Source organism: Ascaphus truei, chromosome 11, assembly GCF_040206685.1.
Source record: "Ascaphus truei isolate aAscTru1 chromosome 11, aAscTru1.hap1, whole genome shotgun sequence".
NCBI lineage: Eukaryota > Metazoa > Chordata > Amphibia > Anura > Ascaphidae > Ascaphus > Ascaphus truei.
Genome location: NC_134493.1, coordinates 55,774,170 through 55,798,619, shown reverse-complemented (window position 1 = coordinate 55,798,619; position 24,450 = coordinate 55,774,170). Strand labels below are relative to the sequence as shown.

The 24,450-nt window shown below is 45.7% G+C and overlaps 1 protein-coding gene across 9 annotated transcripts; it reads left to right on the top strand.

Moving 5' to 3' along the window:
* Positions 1-481: 481 nt before the first annotated feature.
* CD19 (CD19 molecule) lies at positions 482-23,653 on the top strand. Of its 9 annotated transcripts, none has more exons than XM_075566449.1 (13): positions 483-704; positions 8,170-8,403; positions 9,299-9,595; positions 12,049-12,156; positions 14,056-14,086; positions 14,537-14,589; positions 15,274-15,387; positions 19,585-19,656; positions 20,197-20,250; positions 20,364-20,450; positions 20,843-20,932; positions 22,269-22,454; positions 22,846-23,653. In XM_075566449.1, the coding sequence occupies exons 1-13, from the start codon at positions 617-619 to the stop codon at positions 22,884-22,886; spliced, it is 1,455 nt and encodes a 484-aa protein (XP_075422564.1). In that variant the 5' UTR covers positions 483-616; the 3' UTR covers positions 22,887-23,653. The 9 variants fall into 9 exon arrangements, with proteins under 9 accessions (XP_075422572.1, XP_075422564.1, XP_075422563.1 ...); XM_075566448.1 differs by having other exon boundaries at positions 20,194-20,250; XM_075566451.1 differs by having other exon boundaries at positions 484-704; positions 20,364-20,414.
* Positions 23,654-24,450: the final 797 nt, after the last annotated feature.

Below are 24,450 nucleotides of genomic sequence, written 5' to 3'. Positions count from 1 at the left end.
TTTGGAAGGTCCGCTATCCCACCGTGACGTAGCAAATGAAGTGTACCTATTTGTATGTGCCGAAAGTTGGAGAGTCTGATAGCAGACCTGGTTCAAATCCCGGTGTCAGCTCCTTGGGTTATTCACTTTATCTCACTGTGCCTCAGGCACCAAAATATAGGTTATAAGCTGCACGGGGCAGGGAATTCGTGCATGCAAAAATTCTAAACACCGTCTGCACTAAAGAAGAAAAAAACATTATTGTGTTATTATGTTATATAATTTTTGCATTGAGCCGGCATGTCTCTCAGCTGTTCCAGATGTCTCTTTCTAACGTCACCACTCTCCCTGTCTCTCTTATGCCCGAGTGTCTCGTTCTAACTCAGTTCTCCTTCTTGGTTCTGCTTTAGATCTTAAGTGTGAAGATATGTAAGTTTTGGGGTTGGTGGGAAGAATAAAATTGCCTCCCCCTTCCTCCCTGTCCCCTCTGGTCTCTCATACTCGGCCCCAGCTGCTGCACCGTGAGACCTCTCTGGGGAGCTGCTGCTGAGAAGTGCACACTCCAGTGAGCCTGTGCTCATCACTGCTTCCTCTGCCTCCTCTGCCACACACGTCCTGTGCAGGGGGTCAGGGCAGGATGCTGCTGCTCCTGTTTCTCTGTCTCTGCTCCCCCTCATCCCCTCAAATATCAGAGGACCCCAAGACGGTCACTGTGCATGCTGCAGGTAGGAGAGGGTGTGAATCCCTGTCATCCCTGCTCGGTGACTCCCTGTGCTCCCCACAGTGTGACCCTACTGTGGGACCCTGTGCTCCCTGCTGTGTGTGTGACTCCCTGTGCCCCCTGCTCGGTGTGTGTGACTCCCTGTGCTCCCTGCTCTGTGTGTGACTCCCTGTGCCCCCTGCTCTGTGTGTGACTCTCTGTGCCCCCTGCTGTGTGTGTGACTCCCTGTGCCCCCTGCTCTGTGTGTGTGACTCTCTGTGCTCCCTGCTCTGTGTGTGTGACTCCCTGTGCTCCCTGCTCTGTGTGTGACTCCCTGTGCCCCCTGCTCTGTGTGTGACTCCCTGTGCCCCCTGCTCTGTGTGTGACTCCCTGTGCGCCCTGCTCTGTGTGTGTGACTCCCTGTGCCCCCCTGCTCTGTGTGTGACTCCCTGTGCTCCCTACTCTGTGTTTGACTCCCTGATGCACCCTGCTCTGTGTGTGCCTCCCTGCTCTGTGTGTTTGACTCTCTGTGCCCCCTGCTCTGTGTGTTTGACTCCCTGTGCCCCCTGCTCTGTGTGTGTGAATCCCTCTGCTCCCTGCTGTGTGTGTGACTCCCTGTGCTCCCTGCTCTGTGTGTGACTCCCTGCTCTGTGCGTGTGACTCCCTGTGCTCTCTGCTCTGTGCGTGTGACTCCCTGTGCTCTCTGCTCTGTGTGTGTGACTCCCTGTGGTCCCTGCTCTGTGTTTGACTCCCTGTGCTCCCTGCTCTGTGTGTGTGACTCCCTGTGCTCCCTGCTCTGTGTGTGTGACTCCCTGTGCTCCCTGCTCTGTGTGTTTGACTCCCTGTGCTCCCTGCTTTGTGTGTTGGACTCCGTGACCTCTGCTCTGTGTGTGACTCCCTGTGCTCCCTACTCTGTGTGTGACTCCCTGTGCTCCCTGCTCTGTGTGTTTGAATCCCTGTGCTCCCTGCTCTGTATGTGACTCCCTGTGCTCCCTGCTCTGTGTGTGTGACTCCCCGTGCTCCCTGCTCTAACTTATTGTGCTCCCTGCTCTGTGACTCCCTGCTCTGTGTGTGACTCCCTGTGCTCCCTGCTCTGTGTGTGTGACTCCCCGTGCTCCCTGCTCTAACTTATTGTGCTCCCTGCTCTGTGACTTCCTGCTCTGTGTGTGTGACTCCCTGCGCTCCCTGCTCTAACTTATTGTGCTCCCTGCTCTGTGACTCCCTGCTCTGTGTGTGTCTCCCTGTGCTCCCACCTCTGTGTGTGTGACTCCCTGTGCTCCCTGCTCTGTGTGTGTGACTCCCTGTGCTCCCTGCTCTGTGTGTGTGACTCCCTGTGCTCCCTGCTCTGTGTGTGTGACTCCCTGTGCTCCCTGCTCTAACTTATTGTGCTCCCTGCTCTGTGACTCCCTGCTCTGTGTGTCTCCCTGTGCTCCCTGCTCTGTGTGTGACTCCATGTGCCCCCTGCTTTATTGATAGCTAATTACCTAAGCTGCCGATCGATTTCAGTTTCAATCAATCCTTCAGTCAGTGCAACTCAGCAGCTACAATGTATTCTTGTTATTAAGGTGACATCTATTGTTTACAGTTTGCAGCTCAAACTGCTGGGAACATTGGCAACAAATTATCCCAAACAGGAAAGTGTGGCAAAGATCTTGCACTGCTGGGGAGGTGGGTTAAAACCTGCTATAGAAATCAAAGGTTGGTCAGTATATGAAAACTCATTTAAAATGGCATTAAGAGTTGAATTACATTTTTTTTAAAGTATTATCTAATACTACAGACCTGATTTATTTTAAAAAAAGCAACAACAAAAAAAGCACACACACGTAAGATATTGCCTGTATTGCTCATTTATATGCACAGCTCCGGATAAAGTCCTGATGCAGCAACTTGAAAATAGCAAGTCCTGCTCCATCTTTATGTACAGGAGTGCAGGAAAAAGGGCAGGTGCAAAAGATGCGCTTGTGTAAGGGATTGCAAGGTATATAACCAATCCACGTGAATAGTGTGGGTGTACTATAGCTTAACGTGATCACATCAATGAATAAAACTCACCCGGTGAATAAAATACAAATCCACCCTCTGGAAGGAGTGCCGCTCCGAGGGAACCAGACGTTTCCTTAACACACCGCAATCGGTAATGGTAGCGGGTATCGCAAAACTCCCAGGGTATGAAATAACACAAAACGCAATGTAGTGCAAGGCATGGACAAGAAACTAACAAGATTGGAACATTGAATAAGTTCAAAAATAGGAAGTACAGTAACCCACCCGTGTGTTGTAGGTTCACGTGTAACCCACCCGTGTGTGGTAGGTACACGTGTAACCCACCCGTGTGTGGTAGGTACACATGTAGGGACAATCTCTAATCAGTAGCCATTTTCAGATGTTGCGCAGAAGAATCTTCAAATATATAAAGCAAATAAAAATATCACAACAACAATATGAAATATATCGCTCACTGATGAGTATATTTAACACTTGTGTAGATTTGAATTTAGCCTGAGGTATCAAAGTGGATACCGGGTGCTACCTATGTGCTGATTTGAAATGTATTTTCATAAAAGGGAAAGAGGCTTTATGTTATAAAGCATTTCCCCAGCAAGAAGCACATTAGTGGTGCACACCTAGGCTATTCAAACTTAACATTTATTTATGCCATGGTTAAAATAATAATACACATATATAATAAACTTAGTATCAAAAATTAGACTGTGTGTATCGTGTTATTAAAAGGTAAGTTGGTAAAGGGGTGCAAATATAAGACTCCGTTAGGAATACATATCCATCAATGTAATATTGGTCATAGGATATTTATATATAGTAATCCTACAACGATGGATACGTGTATCCTACTGTATGCCATAACTGGAAATGGGCTGACAGGAACACGTTACCAAACAAATTGATCCTACCACAGATGTAATGGGGTTAAGGGTGTTAATGTCTAATTGGATATCCCGACCGTATGACACTAGATATTGTGAAACAGAAAGTGGGTCAACAACACAGTATACCTAATTGCTCACCATAGACTGTGTCTATTTGGGCATACACACCTTGATATAACTGCCAATAGTGCCTAATGTGGTTTTATAGGTTGTTAATTAATCTCACAATATATAAACGCCATAAACATAATGGCACAGTTCTAACATCACTGTATAATTTTACACTCATCTACTTGTAATATAAAGATTACCATTTGTAATAGATAGAGTGACCAGTGCCCTATATTCGGGTGCAATGCACAACACAATAAATGGTGAGAGGTAAGTGGATTAATCCTATGTTGGTGACCCACTGATATACAACTGCTACAGTACAATCATGTCATAAGGTCAAAAATAGGCTGATTCCTGTCCCAATAGATCGTCCTAACAAAGAGTTAGCAAGGTATTCAGTAACATTTATATGCTCAAGCAATGCTTGCTGTATATACCCAGGTTCAAACAAAAGTGATACTGATAGAAACTTGTAACAATCTAGCACACGGCGGTGCTTGCTAGCAGCCTGATACAACCTTCCAGCTGTCAGGATATCCAATTAGACATTAACACCCTTAACCCCATTACATCTGTGGTAGGATCAATTTGTTTGGTAACGTGTTCCTGTCAGCCCATTTCCAGTTATGGCATACAGTAGGATACACGTATCCATCGTTGTAGGATTACTATATATAAATATCCTATGACCAATATTACATTGATGGATATGTATTCCTAACGGAGTCTTATATTTGCACCCCTTTACCAACTTTACCTTTTAATAACACGATACACACAGTCTAATTTTTGATACTAAGTTTATTATATATGTGTATTATTATTTTAACCATGGCATAAATAAATGTTAAGTTTGAATAGCCTAGGTGTGCACCACTAATGTGCTTCTTGCTGGGGAAATGCTTTATAACATAAAGCCTCTTTCCCTTTTTTGAAAATAGAAATAAAAATATCACATGTGAGCACATTCACATGTCTCAGACAGGTCTGGATCCCTACTTTTCCCCATTATCTCTTAGCATACAGTGCTTCCTCTGCAGCAAGGGATTCTGGGTAATGACATGCAAATGAGCACACAGGGTCACCTTTTGCTTCTTATCCATTTTGACATGCACCGATATAACAAGCTCCCCCACCACATCCAATCGTCCCCTCCCTAACCAGCTTCAGAAGCCAACCCAAAACACATCTCTTCTCCATCACATTCCAGGGTCCCCCATTAACCTCATTCTATCCCACCTCCTCCCTCACCCCACCCTCCCCAATGCCCATGATCTCCCCTACCGTCACCCCTTCCTAAAGTCTTTCCAAAACCCTCCAAAGTCACTCACCGATCCAATCGCCTGCACTGTCCCCATCGACATGACTAAATCCAGAGAGCTGACCTGAACCCCACCAACCAAGCAAGCTCTCAATGCACCTAACCCATAACCCGACCATAATGTTCCCACCCCTGCTCCACAACCAAGCAATCTCTCAATGCACCTAACCCATAACCCGACCTTAATGTTCCCACCCCTGCTCCCCAACCAAGCAAGCTCTTAATGCACCTAACCCATAACCCGACTTTAATGTTCCCACCCCTGCTCCCCAACCAAGCAAGCTCTTAATGCACCTAACCCATAACCCGACCTTAATGTTCCCACCCCTGCTCCCCAACCAAGCAAGCTCTCAATGCACCTAACCCATAGCCTGACCATAATGTTCCCACCCCTGCTCCCCAACCAAGCAAGCTCCCAATGCACCTAACCCATAACCCGACCACAATGTTCCCACCCCCGCCCACCAACCAAGCAAGCTCTCAATGCACCTAACCCATAACCCGACCATAATGTTCCCACCCCTGCTCCCCAACCAAGCAAGCTCCCAATGCACCTAACCCATAACCCGACCACAATGTTCCCACCCCCGCCCACCAACCAAGCAAGCTCTCAATGCACCTAACCCATAACCCGACCACAATGTTCCCACCCCTACCCACCAACCAAGCAAGCTCTCAATGCACCTAACCCATAACCCGACCACAATGTTCCCACCCCTACCCACCAACCAAGCAAGCTCTTAATGCACCTAACCCATAACCCAACCTTAATGTTCCCACCCCCACCCACCAACCAAGCAAGCTCTCAATGCACCTAACCCATAACCCAACCTTAATGTTCCCACCCCTGCTCCCCAAGCAAGCAAGCTCTTAATGCACCTAACCCATAACCCAACCATAATGTTCCCACCCCTGCTCCCCAACCAAGCAAGCTCTTAATGCACCTAACCCATAACCCAACCTTAATGTTCCCACCCCTACCCACCAACCAAGCAAGCTCTCAATGCACCTAACCCATAACCCGACCACAATGTTCCCACCCCTACCCACCAACCAAGCAAGCTCTTAATGCACCTAACCCATAACCCAACCTTAATGTTCCCACCCCTACCCACCAACCAAGCAAGCTCTCAATGCACCTAACCCATAACCCAACCTTAATGTTCCCACCCCTGCTCCCCAAGCAAGCAAGCTCTTAATGCACCTAACCCATAACCCAACCATAATGTTCGCACCCCTGCTCCCCAACCAAGCAAGCTCTTAATGCACCTAACCCATAACCCAACCTTAATGTTCCCACCCCTACCCACCAACCAAGCAAGCTCTTAATGCACCTAACCCATAACCCAACCTTAATGTTCCCACCCCTACCCACCAACCAAGCAAGCTCTCAATGCACCTAACCCATAACCCAACCTTAATGTTCCCACCCCTGCTCCCCAAGCAAGCAAGCTCTTAATGCACCTAACCCATAACCCAACCATAATGTTCCCACCCCTGCTCCCCAACCAAGCAAGCTCTTAATGCACCTAACCCATAGCCTGACCATAATGTTCCCACCCCTGCTCACCCCACAAAGATATCTTAACAATTACTGTACTGTATGCCCATCACATGAAAGGTTCCATATGTAACCCCACCAGTGTTTAATAACTGATGTGCAGCGCCCAGGATGAGGGCGCTATATAAATGTTGTTATAAATAAGTAAAAGCTTATGCCTGCCGTATCACACAGCTTTTTCTACACATCCTGGAGTACAGAAGTGTAGAGCCAGTAAACCCACCCACAGATGGCTGTTTCGACCCTTTGGGTCTCATCAGAGTGATGGTTATACTGGCTGTGCAATTTAAAGCTGGGATAGATTTCAACCGCACATTAAATAAGTTATGGTGGGTAAAAAAGTGAACACCACCCGTATATATAAACAAAGAGAAGGCAATAAATGTGCAATAACGTTAAAAAATGAAGGTTTAGGTGATAGTATTACACTCAAGAATTCACAAAGTAACAGTCGCTTCTGGACTACAAAGAGTCAAGAGGATGGAATGCTTGGTCACTCGTGGAACTCAGTCTCCTCGCCTGATCAGCTAGCGTCTGCGGCCCGATGCAGGATGATGACGTCACCAACGGAGGTGGGGAGAAATTAAAATGGAGTCCAATTGATACTGGAAACAAGTGTCACTGCTCAGCCGTATGGGAATCTGTTACATACAGATATCCGACGCGTTTCACGCTACAGAGAGCTTCATCAGGCCTTCTTATAACGGTTTTCATCTCAGATCAGGAAGCGGACCTGCATGGCTAAGGTAAGCTATATATTCAGCACCCCAGGGGACAGAGTCCCATTAGAGTTATCGTAGTTGAAATGCAGGCAGAGGATTAAGGCAGGCGCCAGAGATGCAAGGTCGGGGTCACAGGCAGGGGTTGGCAATAGGGAATCCACAGGCAAGAGGACAGGAGATATAAGGTAACATGGCCGGAACTGAAGACAAACAGGAACCTTTGCTCGGTAACTTCCTGTAGGAAGTACAGCCTTAAGTAGGAGGCTGCCAGGAACCAAGATGGCCGTGAGGGCAAGTTCCAGCAAAACCCCGAACCGAAACACTTAAAGTTCTTTCATCACGGAAACTTAATCCCTTTTATTGTCTATAGATATCACAGCGCAAAAACGGAGCCAATCACAGTTGTGCAGCAAAAAATAACAATTTACATATAGTTACATTTTAAATAAATATAATAGAAAAGAAATATCAAAAGATAGCAACAAGGCTAAAATAGAAAGAGATGTTAAAAATCAAATTTTACATAAATAAGAAACAAATAATCTCTATTTAATTTGCTTAAAGCTGCAGACCAAGCAATAGGCTACATGTATTATTATTATTATTATTTTTTTAATAAATCAGTTCTGTACTATGAGAAAATACTTGTTGCATTTAAAAAAAAAACTCGGAATTACATTTTTAATGTATTATTATGTAACAAGCATTTTTTGTTTCTATAGCAACCATTTACAAAGTCACACTGACCTTTTTCTATGTTTCAATCTTTATTTTTGATATATTGCACTATATTGCATTTTGTTTTACTTCATACCCTGCACTTTGATACCTGCTACCATCTGCATGTACATGTATTAACATATCACCTTGTGACGCGCTAGGATACGCCTTGCTGCCCTGTGGCGAAGTAGATTACCCGCTGAAGTTAAAATGGCAGATGGAGGGAGAGCGCGATGACACCTGGGTGACGCTGGAGGCGAAACCTGTGATCCGCGAGTTCCAGACCCCGTTGCTCCTGATCTTCAGAAACCTGAGCCTGGGGGACACCGGGATATACACTTGCTCGGCGGACAACCGCTCATTAAACTCTTATATCCTTAACATCACGGGCAGGGGTAAGATCTGATTTCCGTATAGGGAGCAAAGACAGCGGCAGCTAAACCAGTAACTATCGTCCCAGTTTTGTTGCCAGGGTTTCTGCTCCCCCTCTACACAAATCAAAATGGCCACCAAATCTCATGGGTCTTGCGAGCCAATAGAACGCTGCGATGTCATTGTGGGGGATGACGTTCCGTCTTCCTATTGGATGGTCGTTTAAATGTCCAGGAAGTAAAACTGGCAGCTAACCCGATCCCCAGAGCTCTGCAAACAATGACACTGAGTTTGAAGCAGAATTATTCGAATCCCGGTGTCAGATCCATGTGACCTTGGAAAAGTTACTTTATCTCCCTGTGCCTCGGCCACCTAAAATAGATTGCAAGCTGTACGGGGCGGGAACTCGAGCCTGCAAAAAAAATGTATGAACAGCGCTACGTATACTGTCAGCGTTATACAAGAATATTATTATTATTATACCCAAAATGGGCCATGTTGCAGCTTTGAAATTAGATGTTTCCAACACCCAGCTCCTGTCACTGGCAGAGCCATAAATGACCTCACAGGAGGTGACAGCCGGACAGCAGAGAGACGCAGAACATGGCGGCACACAGAGGGGGCCGCGAGGACCATTACCTGGGATACGTTAGCGGGATCATCCTATCGATATTTAGTAATTTATTGATATATGAAACACAGAAAGTTATTACCTCACACGAGCGCACTCGTTGGAATTAATAATGAAGGCTGTGACCCGCTGCGATTGGTTGAGATCCACGCCGCCTCCCTCTCGCGCATCACGATGCGCCGCAAGCCCCCTCTGGCAGTGAAGGGGGGAAGCAGTTTAGTCCACGCGGTGCGAGTCCAGTCCTAGAGGTACAGCGCGGCTTGACCCCGTTGTCTCTTTGCGTGCAGGGTCGCCCAGTTTGACCTTTGGCCCTGAGGGCGAGGTGTTTCTACGTTGCAGAGCCCCGGAAAGCTGGACCAGTCTGTCCTGGGCTAAAAACTCGGAGGACATGCTGAGGGTCAGGAGAGGGCAGGGAGCCGGGCGGTTCCACGTGACGCTCAGCGAGGGGAAGTCAGAGCTCTATATTACGTCTGTCACCCCAGAAGACGCCGGGACGTACCTCTGCACCCAAGGGGGGCGGCGGGAGAGCGTGGAGCTGAATGTCACAGAGCTTATGGGGTATGAGGGGTTATCCCACATAACAGGTGAGACACACTAACTATATACACAATGACACGCTAAAAACTACACATACAGACGCACTGGCACATACACACGTGCACACACTGACACATACAGACACACGGATACATTGATACACACACTGATATACATACAGACACAATGATACACACACACGCACTGATACATACAGACACACTGATACATTGATACACATACAGATCCAATGATACACACATGCACTGACACATACACACGCGCACACACTGACACATACAGACACACAAATACATTGATACACATACTGATATACATACAGACACGATGATACACACACGCACTGATACATACAGACACACTGATACATTGATACACATACAGATCCAATGATACACACATGCACTGACACATACACACGCGCACACACTGACACATACAGACACACAAATACATTGATACACACACTGATATACATACAGACACAATGATACACACACGCACTGATACATACAGACACACTGATACATTGATACACATACAGATCCAATGATACACACACGCACTGACACATACACACACACTGACACATACAGACACGATACACACACACACACACTGATACACGCACAGATACACACACACATTGATACACATACAGACGCACTGAGACACACAAACTGATACGTATACTGTACAGACGCACTGACATATAGACACTGATAGACATACATACACACACACACACACACTAATACACACATACTGATACACATACAGACGCACTGCTACACACACTAATACATATACAGATGTACTAATACACACACATACACTGTCTAATCACAGATATATACAGATCTGCATATGCACCCTCACATGTACCCAGGTACACACAGACCCAAACATGTCTATATACTGTTATATATAGATCTGCACATGCACCCTCACATGTACACAGGTACACACAGACCCAAACATGTCTATACACCGTTATATACAGATCTTCACATGCAGCCTCACATGTACACAGGTACACACAGACCCAAACATGTCTATACACCGTTATATACACGCCGACACTGAATGCCTGACATTTTTTTGCTTTTTTTGGACTTTTATCCCTGCCAAAATATTAAACACATACTGTATGACACACCAAGCGCACTATACACTGTGTACAAGGGAGGATGCGAGTATTAGACACGCACACAATGATACACTGTTTAGTGCACCCATTTAGGACTGCACACAAACCCATTGAGTTGTACATACAAGACACAAAGGGACATTTAACAAAGCACGTGTGTCACACATTGCTAGGAAAAAACTGGGGCGCTCCAAACTAAAACATAGAGGTGTATACCATACAATAAGATGAAATATGTTAGAATATGGTAAAATAGGTGCGATAACGTATTAAAACGTGATATCAAACGTAATAAACGTAATGCGCTGTAAGAGAAAAATATTTTTATATATATGATACTGGCCCAGTAGATGAGACGCAGCTCAACCTGAGGAGGTTCGGCCCCACGATCCTCAAATGGTGCAAGGAATGGAGCAGGGGAGCGCAAACAGGTGGAGAAAACATAGAAAGAATACACGGATTAGTATATAACCGGCAAAGTAGCTCGGGACAACACAAGAGCAGCACAGTGGGTGATCCTGAGTGAAATAGGACGCGGTAGGGCTGGTCTGGGTTACTAGGTAGATCACACTACATACCATATAATTATAAGCACCATACAAAAGGGAGCTGGGTGATGGAAAATGTAATTTTAGTGGACAAATGGACTTACACGGCCCTGTGTAAGTCTGTGCTTCAATAGGGTGTCTTTCCCTGGTGATCCCGTCCCTCTGTGTGGGGAGACCCTCGTGGTGGAAGCGATGACCCGTATGGATGACAAATATCCAGATGGTGCGGTTAAAACAATCATTTATTGCACACACAAGTGCTGCGAAAGACTTACATATATATAACATACGAAGGGTGCTCCTGTCTGTCCCGATCCGCGTCTCACCATGGCTCCTGTGTGCACCGCATCCGGTGTGCAGGGCTGGAGTGTGGCTGTGATGGAACGCTACGGAGGCTGGCATGAATCAAGAAGGTACACACTACCCGAACAACGCGTTTCGCATCACCAGATGCTTCTTCAGGACCGAACCTGACACGCGTTGTTTGGGTAGCGTGTAGCCCGGTGAATTCACTTGTTCCGCCAGTGCTTGTACACTGTTAACTTTAGTGTGTCCAATAAATGGTATTATCCCACCTATCTTTTCCATTTTTTTACATTAATAAGGGCCAGATACAGTTAAAATTCTCTTTTTTTTGGTCTGCTCAATCTACACTGAAGAACTTGTTACACGCAAACTCATCGCAGTCACACACTCATAGCACACACTCACTATACACAAACTCCCACGTGTTGCACCCTCACTCGTCTTTCTGACGCTCGCCCTCTGTGTTTCCTGGCAGGTTGGCACACATTTGTGACGGACAGACACTGGATTATTGTGGTTGTTACATTGTGTTATTTAGTCTTCTGCGCTGCCCTCACTGGCTGTTACCTACACAGGAGGCGGGGTGTGTGATATACTGTGTATATATCTGACTGTGTACAGGGTATACTATATGTGCCTGGGGGTTATATTGTGTTTTCCGTATTGCTTGTGTGTTATAATGTGTGGGAGTCTTTTTGTTATAATGTGTATGTGATTCTGTTATAATGTGTATACGTACTGTACTTGTGTGTTATAATGTGTCTGTCAGTTTGTGTGTTATAATTTGTATGTGATTTTGTGTTATAATGTGTATATGTACCTGTGTGTTATAATGTGTATGTGATTCTGTGTTATAATGTGTATATGTACCTTGTGTAAAAATGTGTATATTTGCCTGTGTGTTATAATATGTATGTGAGCCTATGTGCTATAATGTGTATATATACCGGTGTGTTATAATGTGTACAGTATGTGAATCTGTGTTGTAATATGTACTGTATACGTGCCTGTGTATTGTGTGTGTGTGTATATGTGCCTGAGTGTTATAATGTGTCTGTAAGTTTGTGTGTTATATTGTGTATGTGAATCTGTGTTATATTGTGCATATGTGCCGGAGTGTTATAATGTGTATATGTGCCTGTGTTATGTGTCTGTGAGTTTGTGTGTTATAATGTATTTGCAGTGTTTTGCACTATTTGCGTACACGTTTGCGTGCTTCCCTTCTTTGCAAACAGTATACGTGGTATATTGAGTTAAACTGCATTATTCTGTAAGCATGTCTGTGAACTATACAATATTGTGCTTTGTGTTACCCTGTGTGTGTCTCAGTCATTTACCATGTCAGTGTTTGTCTCTGTGTGTTTAACTATGTTATTGTGTGTTTCTCCCTGTATAATGCTGTGTATATATGTACAGTATGTGTGCATGTGTATATATGTACAGTATGTGTATATATGTACAGTATGTGTATATATGTACAGTATGTGTGCATGTGTATATATGTACAGTATGTGTATATATGTACAGTATGTGTATATATGTACAGTATGTGTGCAAGTGTATATATGTACAGTATGTGTGCAAGTGTATATATGTACAGTATGTGTGCAAGTGTATATATGTACAGTATGTGTGCTTGTGTATATATGTACAGTATGTGTGCTTGTGTATATATGTACAGTATGTGTGCTTGTGTATATATGTACAGTATGTGTGCATGTGTGTATATATGTACGGTATGTGTGCATGTGTATATATGTACTGTATGTGTGCATGTGTATATATGTACTGTATGTATGCTTGTGTATATATGTACAGTATGTGTGCATGTGTATATATGTACAGTATGTGTGCATGTGTATATATGTACAGTATGTGTGCATGTGTGTATATATGTACGGTATGTGTGCAAGTGTATATATGTACAGTATGTGTGCATGTGTATATATGTACAGTATGTATGCTTGTGTATATATGTACAGTATGTGTGCATGTGTATATATGTACAGTATGTGTGCATGTGTATATATGTACAGTATGTGTGCATGTGTATATATGTACAGTATGTGTGCTTGTGTATATATGTACAGTATGTGTGCATGTGTATATATGTACAGTATGTGTGCATGTGTATATATGTACAGTATGTGTGCATGTGTGTATATATGTACGGTATGTGTGCAAGTGTATATATGTACAGTATGTGTGCATGTGTATATATGTACAGTATGTGTGCATGTGTGTATATATGTACGGTATGTGTGCAAGTGTATATATGTACAGTATGTGTGCAAGTGTATATATGTACGGTATGTGTGCATGTGTATATATGTACGGTATGTGTGCATGTGTATATATGTACGGTATGTGTGCATGTGTATATATGTACAGTATGTGTGCATGTGTATATATGTACAGTATGTGTGCTTGTGTATATATGTACGGTATGTGTGCAAATGATTTCTTTCTATCTTTTTTACAGAGCGCACGGAAAAAAAAAAGACACACATAAGGTAAATGGTGTTATACACACACATCTTGTGTACAGACACAACTTATATACAGACACACAACTTGTATACAGACACACAACTTGTATACAGACACACAACTTGTATACAGACACACAACTTGTATACAGACACACAACTTGTATACAGACACACAACTTATATACGGACACACAACTTATATACGGACACACAACTTGTATACAGACACACAACTTTTATACGGACACACAACTTGTATACGTACACACAACTTGTATACAGACACACATCTTGTATACGGAGCCACAAAGCGTGTTTACACACAGAGCCATATGTACTAAGCAATGCTAAGTGATTAGACCCCTTATTCCTGTTAGTGGCCATACACTTGGTGCCTTATTGCCTGGCCCTGTTTCTCCCAGGCCTCTGATGCTGTTTAAATCTCATTTCAATCTCCTGTATCTACTTCAGTTTCGTTAAGGTCAGCACAGCAAGGAATCTGTACACTCTCAGCCAAGTGGAAGGTGAGTGTGCAAGAGCAGAGCGTGTGCGTGTACGGCCTGTGGGAGAGAAGAGTGTGTGTGTGTGTGCACAAAATGAAAATGTGCATTGTCAAAAGAAGAGGGCGAGTGTGCAAGAGAGTCAGTAGGAGGAGTTGGGGAGCGTTACATGGGGCGCAGATTTTTATAACTATTTATTAGCCAATTTTTAAAGCGACGTTTCGACACGAAGTGGTCTTTATCAAGTGATAAAGTGGCTCGCCAACTGATAAAGACCCCATCAGGTCGAATCATCGCTAATAACTAGTTCTAAAAATCCGATGGGCCCTGTGATACTTTGCTACTTTATTTATATAGCAATAATACACGTGACATAATGGAAATAAAAGTAATATTAGGACAAGAAGTCCCATCCCCTGAAGAGCTTACAATCTAAGTGGTACGTAGGGAGAACTTACAGAGACACTAGGGTGCGTAGGGGGGTGTTATTGTAAGTGTATCTGCAAGGGGCCACGGTCAGTGCATATGAGATGTATAGTATCATCCGGAGTAGCTGCCCCAATTGGCAAAGCAAGCCATATAACTGTACATAAAAAGAGCTTCTTTATGATATAAGAAACCTGAGCGCGTTTGGAACACAGCACATAAACGGAGCGTATGAGACCTTAATGAATTCCGTTTCTGCCTCTCTGCCCCCCTCCCTGCCAGGCACGGCCCCGAAGCCACAGGAACTCACATATCAGAACCTAACCGAGATTACTCCTAAAGGAAACCATTGTGATAGCTGCTCAAATAAGAGTTCCTTCCTGGATCAGTCGGAGGGTGAGTGGAAGTCACAGCGACAGCGGGGGGGGGGGAGGGGGGTCACATTTCATGGTTTAAATCCAGTTCAATTGACACCTTTCGGAATAATTTCTTCTATCGTAGCCCCTGTTGCCCCGTACCTGGGAAGGAACTACCCGGTAATGCTATTTATTACCTGTATGGCAACCAGGAGGCCTGAGCCTCCGCCACTGGGAGCCTGGGTGATATCGGGTTCGTCTCGGTGCAGCGCCTCCACCTGTAACAATACTACACACAGGCAGGTATATAACAACAACCTTAACTGAACACAGTAAAACGGTGCCCTGTACCACACAGTGTGATAGGCCCAGCCCCGTACCACCAATGAGTGTCCCCAAAATACATAGGATGCTTGGCACCGGCACCCTGAGTTTCGTCTGCCCCAACGTCAGGGCCCACCCAAAAGTGTGGTAGGTAGCGCTATCCCGTGATGTGTTGGTGCACTTAGTTGGGTACCTGCCCGGGGCTCCAGCACCCGGGTAATGCCGATGAACAAAGGGATCCGTCTGATCCAACGTTGTCGTCGTCCGCGATGGCGTCCGCCTCCGTGTGGGGTGAATTCCGGCGTGGATAATATCACCAGTCTCTTGCAACGGAGATGGTCTGGTCCCAGACCACAGGCCGCGATCACCGTGCGGCGTCTTCACCGTGTCCCTGACACTAGACAGCAAATTGGGGAAGCGTCCCTATATAAGGGCTGGAGCACACATAGCGCTACGCGACGTGTGCACGCTTTTGTGCGCGCGCGTCCATCACCAACCCCTGGCGGCCACTGGTAGTGTTCATTGTTGAAACTACCATTGGCTGCGAAGCGCGTCGTCGTCGCTGCTGCTGTAGCTGGAGTCTTTCAAAAGTGTGATTCCCGGCTGCAGCAGCGCGACGTCAGCTTCAGCAGCCAATCAATGTCCAGACCTTTTCATTGATTGGCTGCTGAAATTGCTGGGGGGTGGGGGGGGAGCGGGGTTAATTATTGTATTTATTATTTAGTCTCATTATTACATTATTTACATTATTTTTATTACATTATTTATTTATCCCCCGCTTGCTCCCCCGCCCGCTTACTCCCCCGCCCGCTCCCCCGCTTGCTCCTTGCTCTGAATGTTATTATATTGTACTGCATGGTATCATATTGCTCTGCATGTTATTATATTGCTCTGCATGTTATTATGTTGCTCTGCATGTTATTATATTGCTCTGCATGGTATTATATTGCTCTGCATGTTATTATATTGCTCTGCATGTTATTATATTGCTCTGCATGTTATTATATCGTGCTGCATGGTATTATATCGCTCTGCATGTTATTATATCGCTCTGCATGGTATTATATTGCTCTGCATGTTATTATATTGCTCTGCATGTTATTATATTGCTCTGCATGGTATTATATTGCTCTGCGTGTTATTACATTGCTCTGCATGTTATTATATTGCTCTACATGTTGTTATATCAGTCTGTATAGTTTTACATTGCTGTGCATGTTATTATATTGCTCTGCATGTTATTATATTGCTCTGCATGGTATTATATTGCTCTGCATGGTATTATATTGCTCTGCATGTTATTATATTGTGCTGCATGGTATTATATTGCTCTGCATGTTATTATATTGTGCTGCATGGTATCATATTGCTCTGCATGTTATTATGTTGCTCTGCATGTTATTATATTGCTCTGCATGGTATTATATTGCTCTGCGTGTTATTATATTGCTCTGCATGTTATTATATTGTGCTGCATGGTATTATATCACTCTGCATGTTATTATATTGCTCTGCATGCTATTATATTGCTCTGCATGTTATTATATTGCTCTGCATGTTGTTATATCAGTCTGTATAGTTTTACATTGCTGTGCATGTTATTATATCGCTCTGCATGTTGTTATATCAGTCTGTATAGTTTTACATCGCTGTGCATGCTATTGGCCACTATGGGAGCGAAGGAGTTCGAATTTGTGCTTACAAAATATTTCCCCCATCCACAGACACACTGATATACACAGTAACATACACACTGATATACACAGTAACATACGCACTGATATACACAGTAACATATACACTGATATACACAGTAACATACACACTGATATACACAGTAACATACACACTGATATACACAGTAACATACACACTGATATACACAGTAACATACACACTGATATACACAGTAACATACACACTGATATACACAGTAACATACACACTGATATACACAGTACTATACACACTGATATACACAGTAACATACACACTGATATACACAGTAATATACACACTGATATACACAGTAACATACACACTGATATACACAGTAACATACACACTGATATACACAGTAACATACACACTGATATACACAGTAACATACACACTGATATACACAGTAACATACACACTGATATACACAGTAATATACACACTGATATACACAGTAATATACACACTGATATACACAGTAACATACACACTGATATACTGTACACAGTAACATACACACTGATATACTGTACACAGTAACATACACACTGATATACACAGTAACATACACACTGATATACTGTACACAGTAACATATACACTGATATACACAGTAATATACACACTGATATACACAGTAACATACACACTGATATACTGTACACAGTAACATATACACTGATATACACAGTAATATACACACTGATATACACAGTAACATACACACTGATATACTGTACACAGTAACATATACACTGATATACACAGTAATATACGCACTGATATACACAGTAACATACGCACTGATATACACAGTAACATACGCACTGATATACACAGTAATATACACACTGATATATTACACACTCACGCACTTACACTGACCCACACACGCTTATATACTGGTATGCGCTGTAATATACAGTACTGCCGGGATGTGAAGCCGGGGTTTCTGTGCCCGCACGGGACGTTTCGCCCCTGACAGTCAGACCATAAGAGGAAATAGAGACTGCTAAATACCAGGTTATGTTTTTCTCTGCCACGCACCAGGAACTCTGACAAACGCTCAGCAGTTATAGGGCTGAAAACATCAAACTGGAAGTCTGGCAGTAAGAGGTGCGGCCTCAAACTCTCATACACTACAAACTGCCTTCCCACAGGGGACGCTGGGACAAATAGGGTGGCCAGGTGGCTTCTCCAAAAATACTGGACAAAATGCTGAATAGTGCAACATGCTCGAGATGCGCGCGCACACACACACACCCCGATCACTGGTCCATGCTGTTTCCTCCTCTCCATGGCCCCACCCCAGGCTCCTGACACCTCCTCGTGGTTGGCTGCATTACCCAGCAGCAGCCAATCAGAATGGAGGAAGCTGCCCAACCCCCTAGCAACAGCCCTACTCTCTCCCTGCTCTTGGAAATCCCACGGCCCCCAAAGCCGGTCAGGTCACTATGTCCAGAGAGGTAATACCAGTATACACATACATGTCCAGAGAGGTAATACCGGTACACACATACATGTCCAGTATTACCCCTCATGTTTTACTGGACAGTGTCCAAATACAGGACAGTCCGGTTCAATACTGGACACCTCGCAACCCTAGATAGGGTGCAGGACTTCAGCATGTGGCTCCTGACCTGTCTCCAATCTTCTGCTCCGTTAACAGGCAGGACCATGTTTACTAAGAAGTGCTGTTCTATAACACGCCTTCCATGCTAAAAGACACCTTACGGCCCCATTGAAGTGAATAAGACTTAAAGGGCCATATTTACTAACCCTTGTTGGAAGATGAACCACTTAGTAAATATGGCCCATGGTGACTTTCCATTGTTACACTGCATGAACACATTATTTCCAATCTAACTCCGTTTCATCAGGAGATCTCTTGAAATGGGACACAGTACAGCTACTGTGTAATGGTTCGTTGGCCGCTCTGAAATGTCCACCTCGGTTGGTTTAATGGTATGAAGAAGACAGTGCTGAAGAAACGAACATTGATATTATAAAGGAACATTTACAAGAAGGCCACAGAAACTATTAGATGACTTGAAGATATAGGCGTGCGGCAGGGAGACACCATGTCACCAAAGCTCGTCACAGCCGCCCTCGAAGGATCGTTCAAGACCTCCAATTGGGAAGAAAGGGGAATCAGAATCCAGTGTGTTGAGTACAGTATGTGTCTCTTTCACAGGCGAAGATTCATATCTAGAACCAAACGTCGAAGAGGATCATGAATATGTCGAAGAGGATCATGAATCTGATGGTGAGGGGAGAGAGGGAGAGAGAGGTATAGACAGAGAGAGAGAGTGGGGGAGAAGGAGATAGGCAAATAGAGAGAAAGAGAAGAATCAGGGAAGGAGAAAAGTAGGGAGAGAGGTAAAAAGAGAGAATATTTTACAACAGGGGAAATAAGTCAATAGAACAGTAAGAGAGAGAGTGTGGGAAACAGATGCTAATAGAAGATAAGGAACAGAGAGAGTGTGAATAGAAAGTGTGTGTGTGAGGAATATAAAGAGAGGTAGAGACACAAAAAGGGAGATCAAGCGGGTTATTCATTAAACTGAGATAGTGACCATTGGGGCACTGAAGCACTCTCAGTTTAATGAATAACAGGACTGGCCAACCCAGTCCTCAAGGGCCACTAACAGGTGGCTTACAGCCACTAATTGAGCCACCTGTGCTGAAGCAGGGATAGGCTTAAACCCTGACTGTTGGTGGCCCTTGAGAACTGGAGCTGGGCGCCCCTGGAGGAGATCTATAGGAGAGCGCGGACAGACAAAACCCGCTGTCTTTTTTCCAGTAGGAGGGTGTTACGAGAACGCCAACGACGAAATCGAAGATAAAGAAAGTTCCGAAGGTAAAATGATATCATGCGCCGGAGAGGAAGAGACGGGATGCAGATTTTAGCAGAGAATCTTGTTTGGTGCAGAAGGCCCTGAATTACTGGGCTTTTGATCTTTATTTTTTCAGACGGAGATTGTTACGAGAATGCAAGCGAAGAAATAAAAGAAGGTTCCATAGGTGACAATATAAATATATTTGGAGTATATTTGTGTGGTAAGAGGGGGCGATTTTTGGAAGGGACTGGGATTAGTAAAGCTAAACCAGGAATAATATAACCTTATTATAAGGATGTGCCACTGAATGTAATAATGACATCATATTTTATGTATTCAAATATTGCGCTCCCCCCCATGAATTGCGAGTTAATGGAACAGTCTCGTCTCTGAGTGATATTATAGGCTATTTATATCCATGGCAACAGCCTAAGCCTATCAGCGAGTTTCAATTCTGAAAGTTCCACGCATGTTACCTGTTAGGGGCAATAAAAGGGTCTGCGAGATCTGCTTAACGAAGCAGTGTGATTGGTTGATGTCACCGCCCTGGTTTACAGTGTGGTGACCCAGGCGGAGGGATGTCCTGCATTGACCTCTGTCCCTGTATCTCAGGCTCGCAGTCGTATGAGGATATGAAAGGCTCCGTCTACCTAAAGACCAAAGAGGCCCTGACTCCCGATGAGACGGCAGCACAGGAAGAAGGTGAGGGGCTCTCCTGTCCCCATGTCTGCTTTTCAAAAATAGGTTTCTGGGGGGGGCAGGATCATTTTTAAATATTATTATTTTTTCTTTTCAATCATAAAAAAATAGTTCGTCCAAGGCCATTTCCTTTAAGGTTTAGAAGACGATGAAATTGTGACCTTTTCAAAAGTGCTCAGTCTTGGACAGTCGTAGGCGACATTACTTCAAGGGCCGCATGTACGGCACTTGAGCCCTCAAAAGTGCCGCACATTACCCACACATGTACATATCATGCCCAGGCAGAAGGGGTGTTGCAGCCGTGGGTGGGAGCTCCTGGTGAATACTGTCCTGCTCCTCTTGGTACACTGGGAACTAGTGATTAGCACAGTGGAGGATGGCCATTAAGAAGCTGAGGGAGTGGGCAGAAGTCATGATCCGACACAGCAACATCCCGGCTCCCTCTACACTGTGGAGAGAGGGGGCTGCTGAGGCGGCCATCGGTTCGGGGGCTGCAGGTGAATCACCCTAGTTCTGCGATGTGAGCGGTACACAAATCATGAGCCTGGGTCTTGGTGTTGCAGATGTGATCATCGGTTCCCTGTACATTGTACAGTGGTGTTTGGTTTTCTACCACTACCTGCTTTACAATACAGAATCACTGATCAAGCTGAAGCCGACTAGACCAGGATGCCATAGCTGTCCCTGAGTGGCAGGTCCATCACAATTTCCAGGGTCCGAGATTGAAGTGTTGACTTAGGCCCTGGGTTGTTGACCAAAGGGGGAGGGGCGGAGGGTGTGGATGGGTTGTTAAGCAGGGACCCAACACAGGTAAGGCCCCTACTGGTCAGCAGGGCTCAACTTCGGTAATCGGCCGGGCCCCCCACTCCACCATCAAGTCTGGGAGCGTAGTCCTGGATCTTCTCCCCCTGGTGGCGGACCTGCTGACTGGGTGCACTGTCTTTGAAGGTGCCTTGTCTCAAGCTGAGCTGTACAAGCTGTGTAATGCAGCAGGCGTGAAGGGGTGGCCAACTCCAGTCCTCAAGGGCCACCAATAGGTCAGGTTCAGGATATCCCTGCTTCAGCACAGGTGGCTCAATCAGTGGCTCAGTCATTATGACTGAAACCCCTGTGCTGATATTCTGAAATCCTGACCTGTTGGTGGCCCTTGAGGACTGGAGTTGGCCACCCCAGCTCTAGGGAACCCATGTACAAAACTAAAAGTGATGCTACGAGTGCTAATATGTATGGCACTACCCAGAATCCTTGTCTGCTGAGGGATGACAATGGGATGAATGAGGTTTGGGGACCCATGGGAGACGTGCAGATACACTCAGGGGTTCTTTCTTTGTTGTTACAGACGCCGATTCATATGAGAACATGCAGACTCCGATATTCTATGTTGCTAACCGCTCTGTAGACTCGCTCAAGGCAGCAGGGGAGCAGCCAACCCTGGGGCCGGAGGAGAGGAGTCTGTCTCGCAGCCTCACTCAGTCGCCAATCTGCCGGCAACCGCAGCAAATCAACACAGATCTCAGGCAGGAAAGTAAGTCTAGACTGCAATGCATTCTGGTCCTTGTAGTTCCAGGGCCAGGCAGGATAACCCCCTTCATAGTAGGTTTACCATGAGCTTGGATTTGTGATGTCACTGATCAACCGAGAAAATTAAGAGAGGCTGCAGAGCGTTGAAATACTACTCCTCATTAATTACCCTTCTGGCTTCTGCATCTCATGGAGCAGCACACACCTGCCCTGTTTTCCCTTTCTTTATCCCTAGATGTATTACACGTGAAATCAGGGGGCAGGCGTGTGCTGTTCCTGGAGAACATGATGTATGTGCAACGAGGCTCCTGCTCATAGGGGCTTTCAATTTAAATCAAAAGCGTGTCACCTTTACAGGGGCTGCGCGTCTGATCTTTGCGTCTCTTTCCTGACAGACGGAGATTTTTACCTGTCCTTTGAGGGGTGCAGGGTGTGATGGGGTCACACACAAGGGGAGTGAAGCAGCTGGAGTAGAGGGGAATGTGAGAGACCTGCAGAGCATCGCGACTTGAAATGAATCCCTGGTGGGGATTAAAGGATTATCATCAATTTACACTGCCAAGGCCTGCAGAACATTGCACCATCAGACTCCCCAAAGCCTCCAGTACATCGCTTCATCAGGCTCTTCAAAGTCTGCAGAACATTGCTCCTTCAGGCTCTTCAAAGCCTGCAGAACATTGCTCCATGAGACTCTCCACACTGCAGAGCATTGCTCCATGAGACTCGCCACAGACTGCAGATCATCATTCCACAAGACTCTCCAAAGACTGCAGAGCATTGCTCCACGAGGCGCTCCATAGCCTGCAGATCATCGCTCCATCAAACTTTCTACTGTAAAAGATTCCTAGTGTCTCTCCACTAAACTCTCCATCGCTACTGAGACCTGCAACACATCGCTCACACCAACCTTTCTCCTGCCAGACCCGCAGATCATTACTCTCGAACCCTCACTTCAGTTCTGCTGTATTGCTCTGTCCAATGTTTTAATACCAGAGACCTGCAGAGCGTCACTTTTTTATACTTTCCATTACTAGGGACCTGCAGAGCATCGCTCCATTACCTGCATCATTTCTACAGACATACACACTTTCTTTTCCTTTGGTTCACATTTAAGATGGCTGCCGTCCTGGTGTTTTGCATATCGGGCTGTTTTGTAACACAGTAGTTAACTCATATATATCATTAAACTAATATATGGAATTATCTCGGCCCTTATCTCCATGTAACACTTTAATGGCAATATATCACTAGAACGGTCATAACGTCCTCACAACTCTCTTATAAGAAGAATATAGTATTAAAGTGATTGTTTAGCTGCACCTTGAATTCTCCGTTATGGGTTAAGACTAAAGACTTCCGGTGTCTGCCGCTCAGGTGCAACTATTCCCCGGCACTCCCCCTGTGCGCGCTCTTCCCCGGCACTCCCCCTGTGCGCAATCTTCCCCGGCCCTCCCCCTGTGCGCAATCTTCCCCGGCACTCCCCCTGTGCGTGCTCTTCCCCGGCACTCCCCCTGTGCGCGCTCTTCCCCGGCACTCCCCCTGTGCGCGCTCTTCCCCGGCACTCCCCCTGTGCGCGCTATTCCCCGTCAGTCCCCCTGTGCGCAATCTTCCCCGGCACTCCCCCTGTGCACGCTCTTCCCCGGCACTCCCCCTGTGCGCGCTCTTCCCCGGCACTCCCCCTGTGCGCAATCTTCCCCGGCACTCCCCCTGTGCGCGCTCTTCCCCGGCACTCCCCCTGTGCGCGCTCTTCCCCGGCACTCCCCCTGTGCGCGCTCTTCCCCGGCACTCCCCCTGTGCGCGCTCTTCCCCGGCACTCCCCCTGTGCGCGCTCTTCCCCGTCAGTCCCCCTGTGTGCGCTCTTCCCCGGCACTCCCCCTGTGCACGTTCTTCCCCGGCACTCCCCCTGTGCACGCTCTTCCCCGGCACTCCCCCTGTGCACGTTCTTCCCCGTCAGTCCCCCTGTGCACGCTCTTCCCCGGCACTCCCCCTGTGCATGCTCT

Bases quoted from the DNA above. Each gene is read 5' to 3' on its own strand.
- CD19 (XM_075566448.1), top strand. From the start codon at position 617: ATGCTGCTGCTCCTGTTTCTCTGTCTCTGCTCCCCCTCATCCCCTCAA. The intron at 8,404-9,298 runs GTAAGATCTGAT...CTTTGCGTGCAG, and splicing joins CCTTAACATCACGGGCAGGG to GGTCGCCCAGTTTGACCTTT. The intron at 14,087-14,536 runs GTAAATGGTGTT...TATCTACTTCAG, and splicing joins AAAAAAAAGACACACATAAG to TTTCGTTAAGGTCAGCACAG.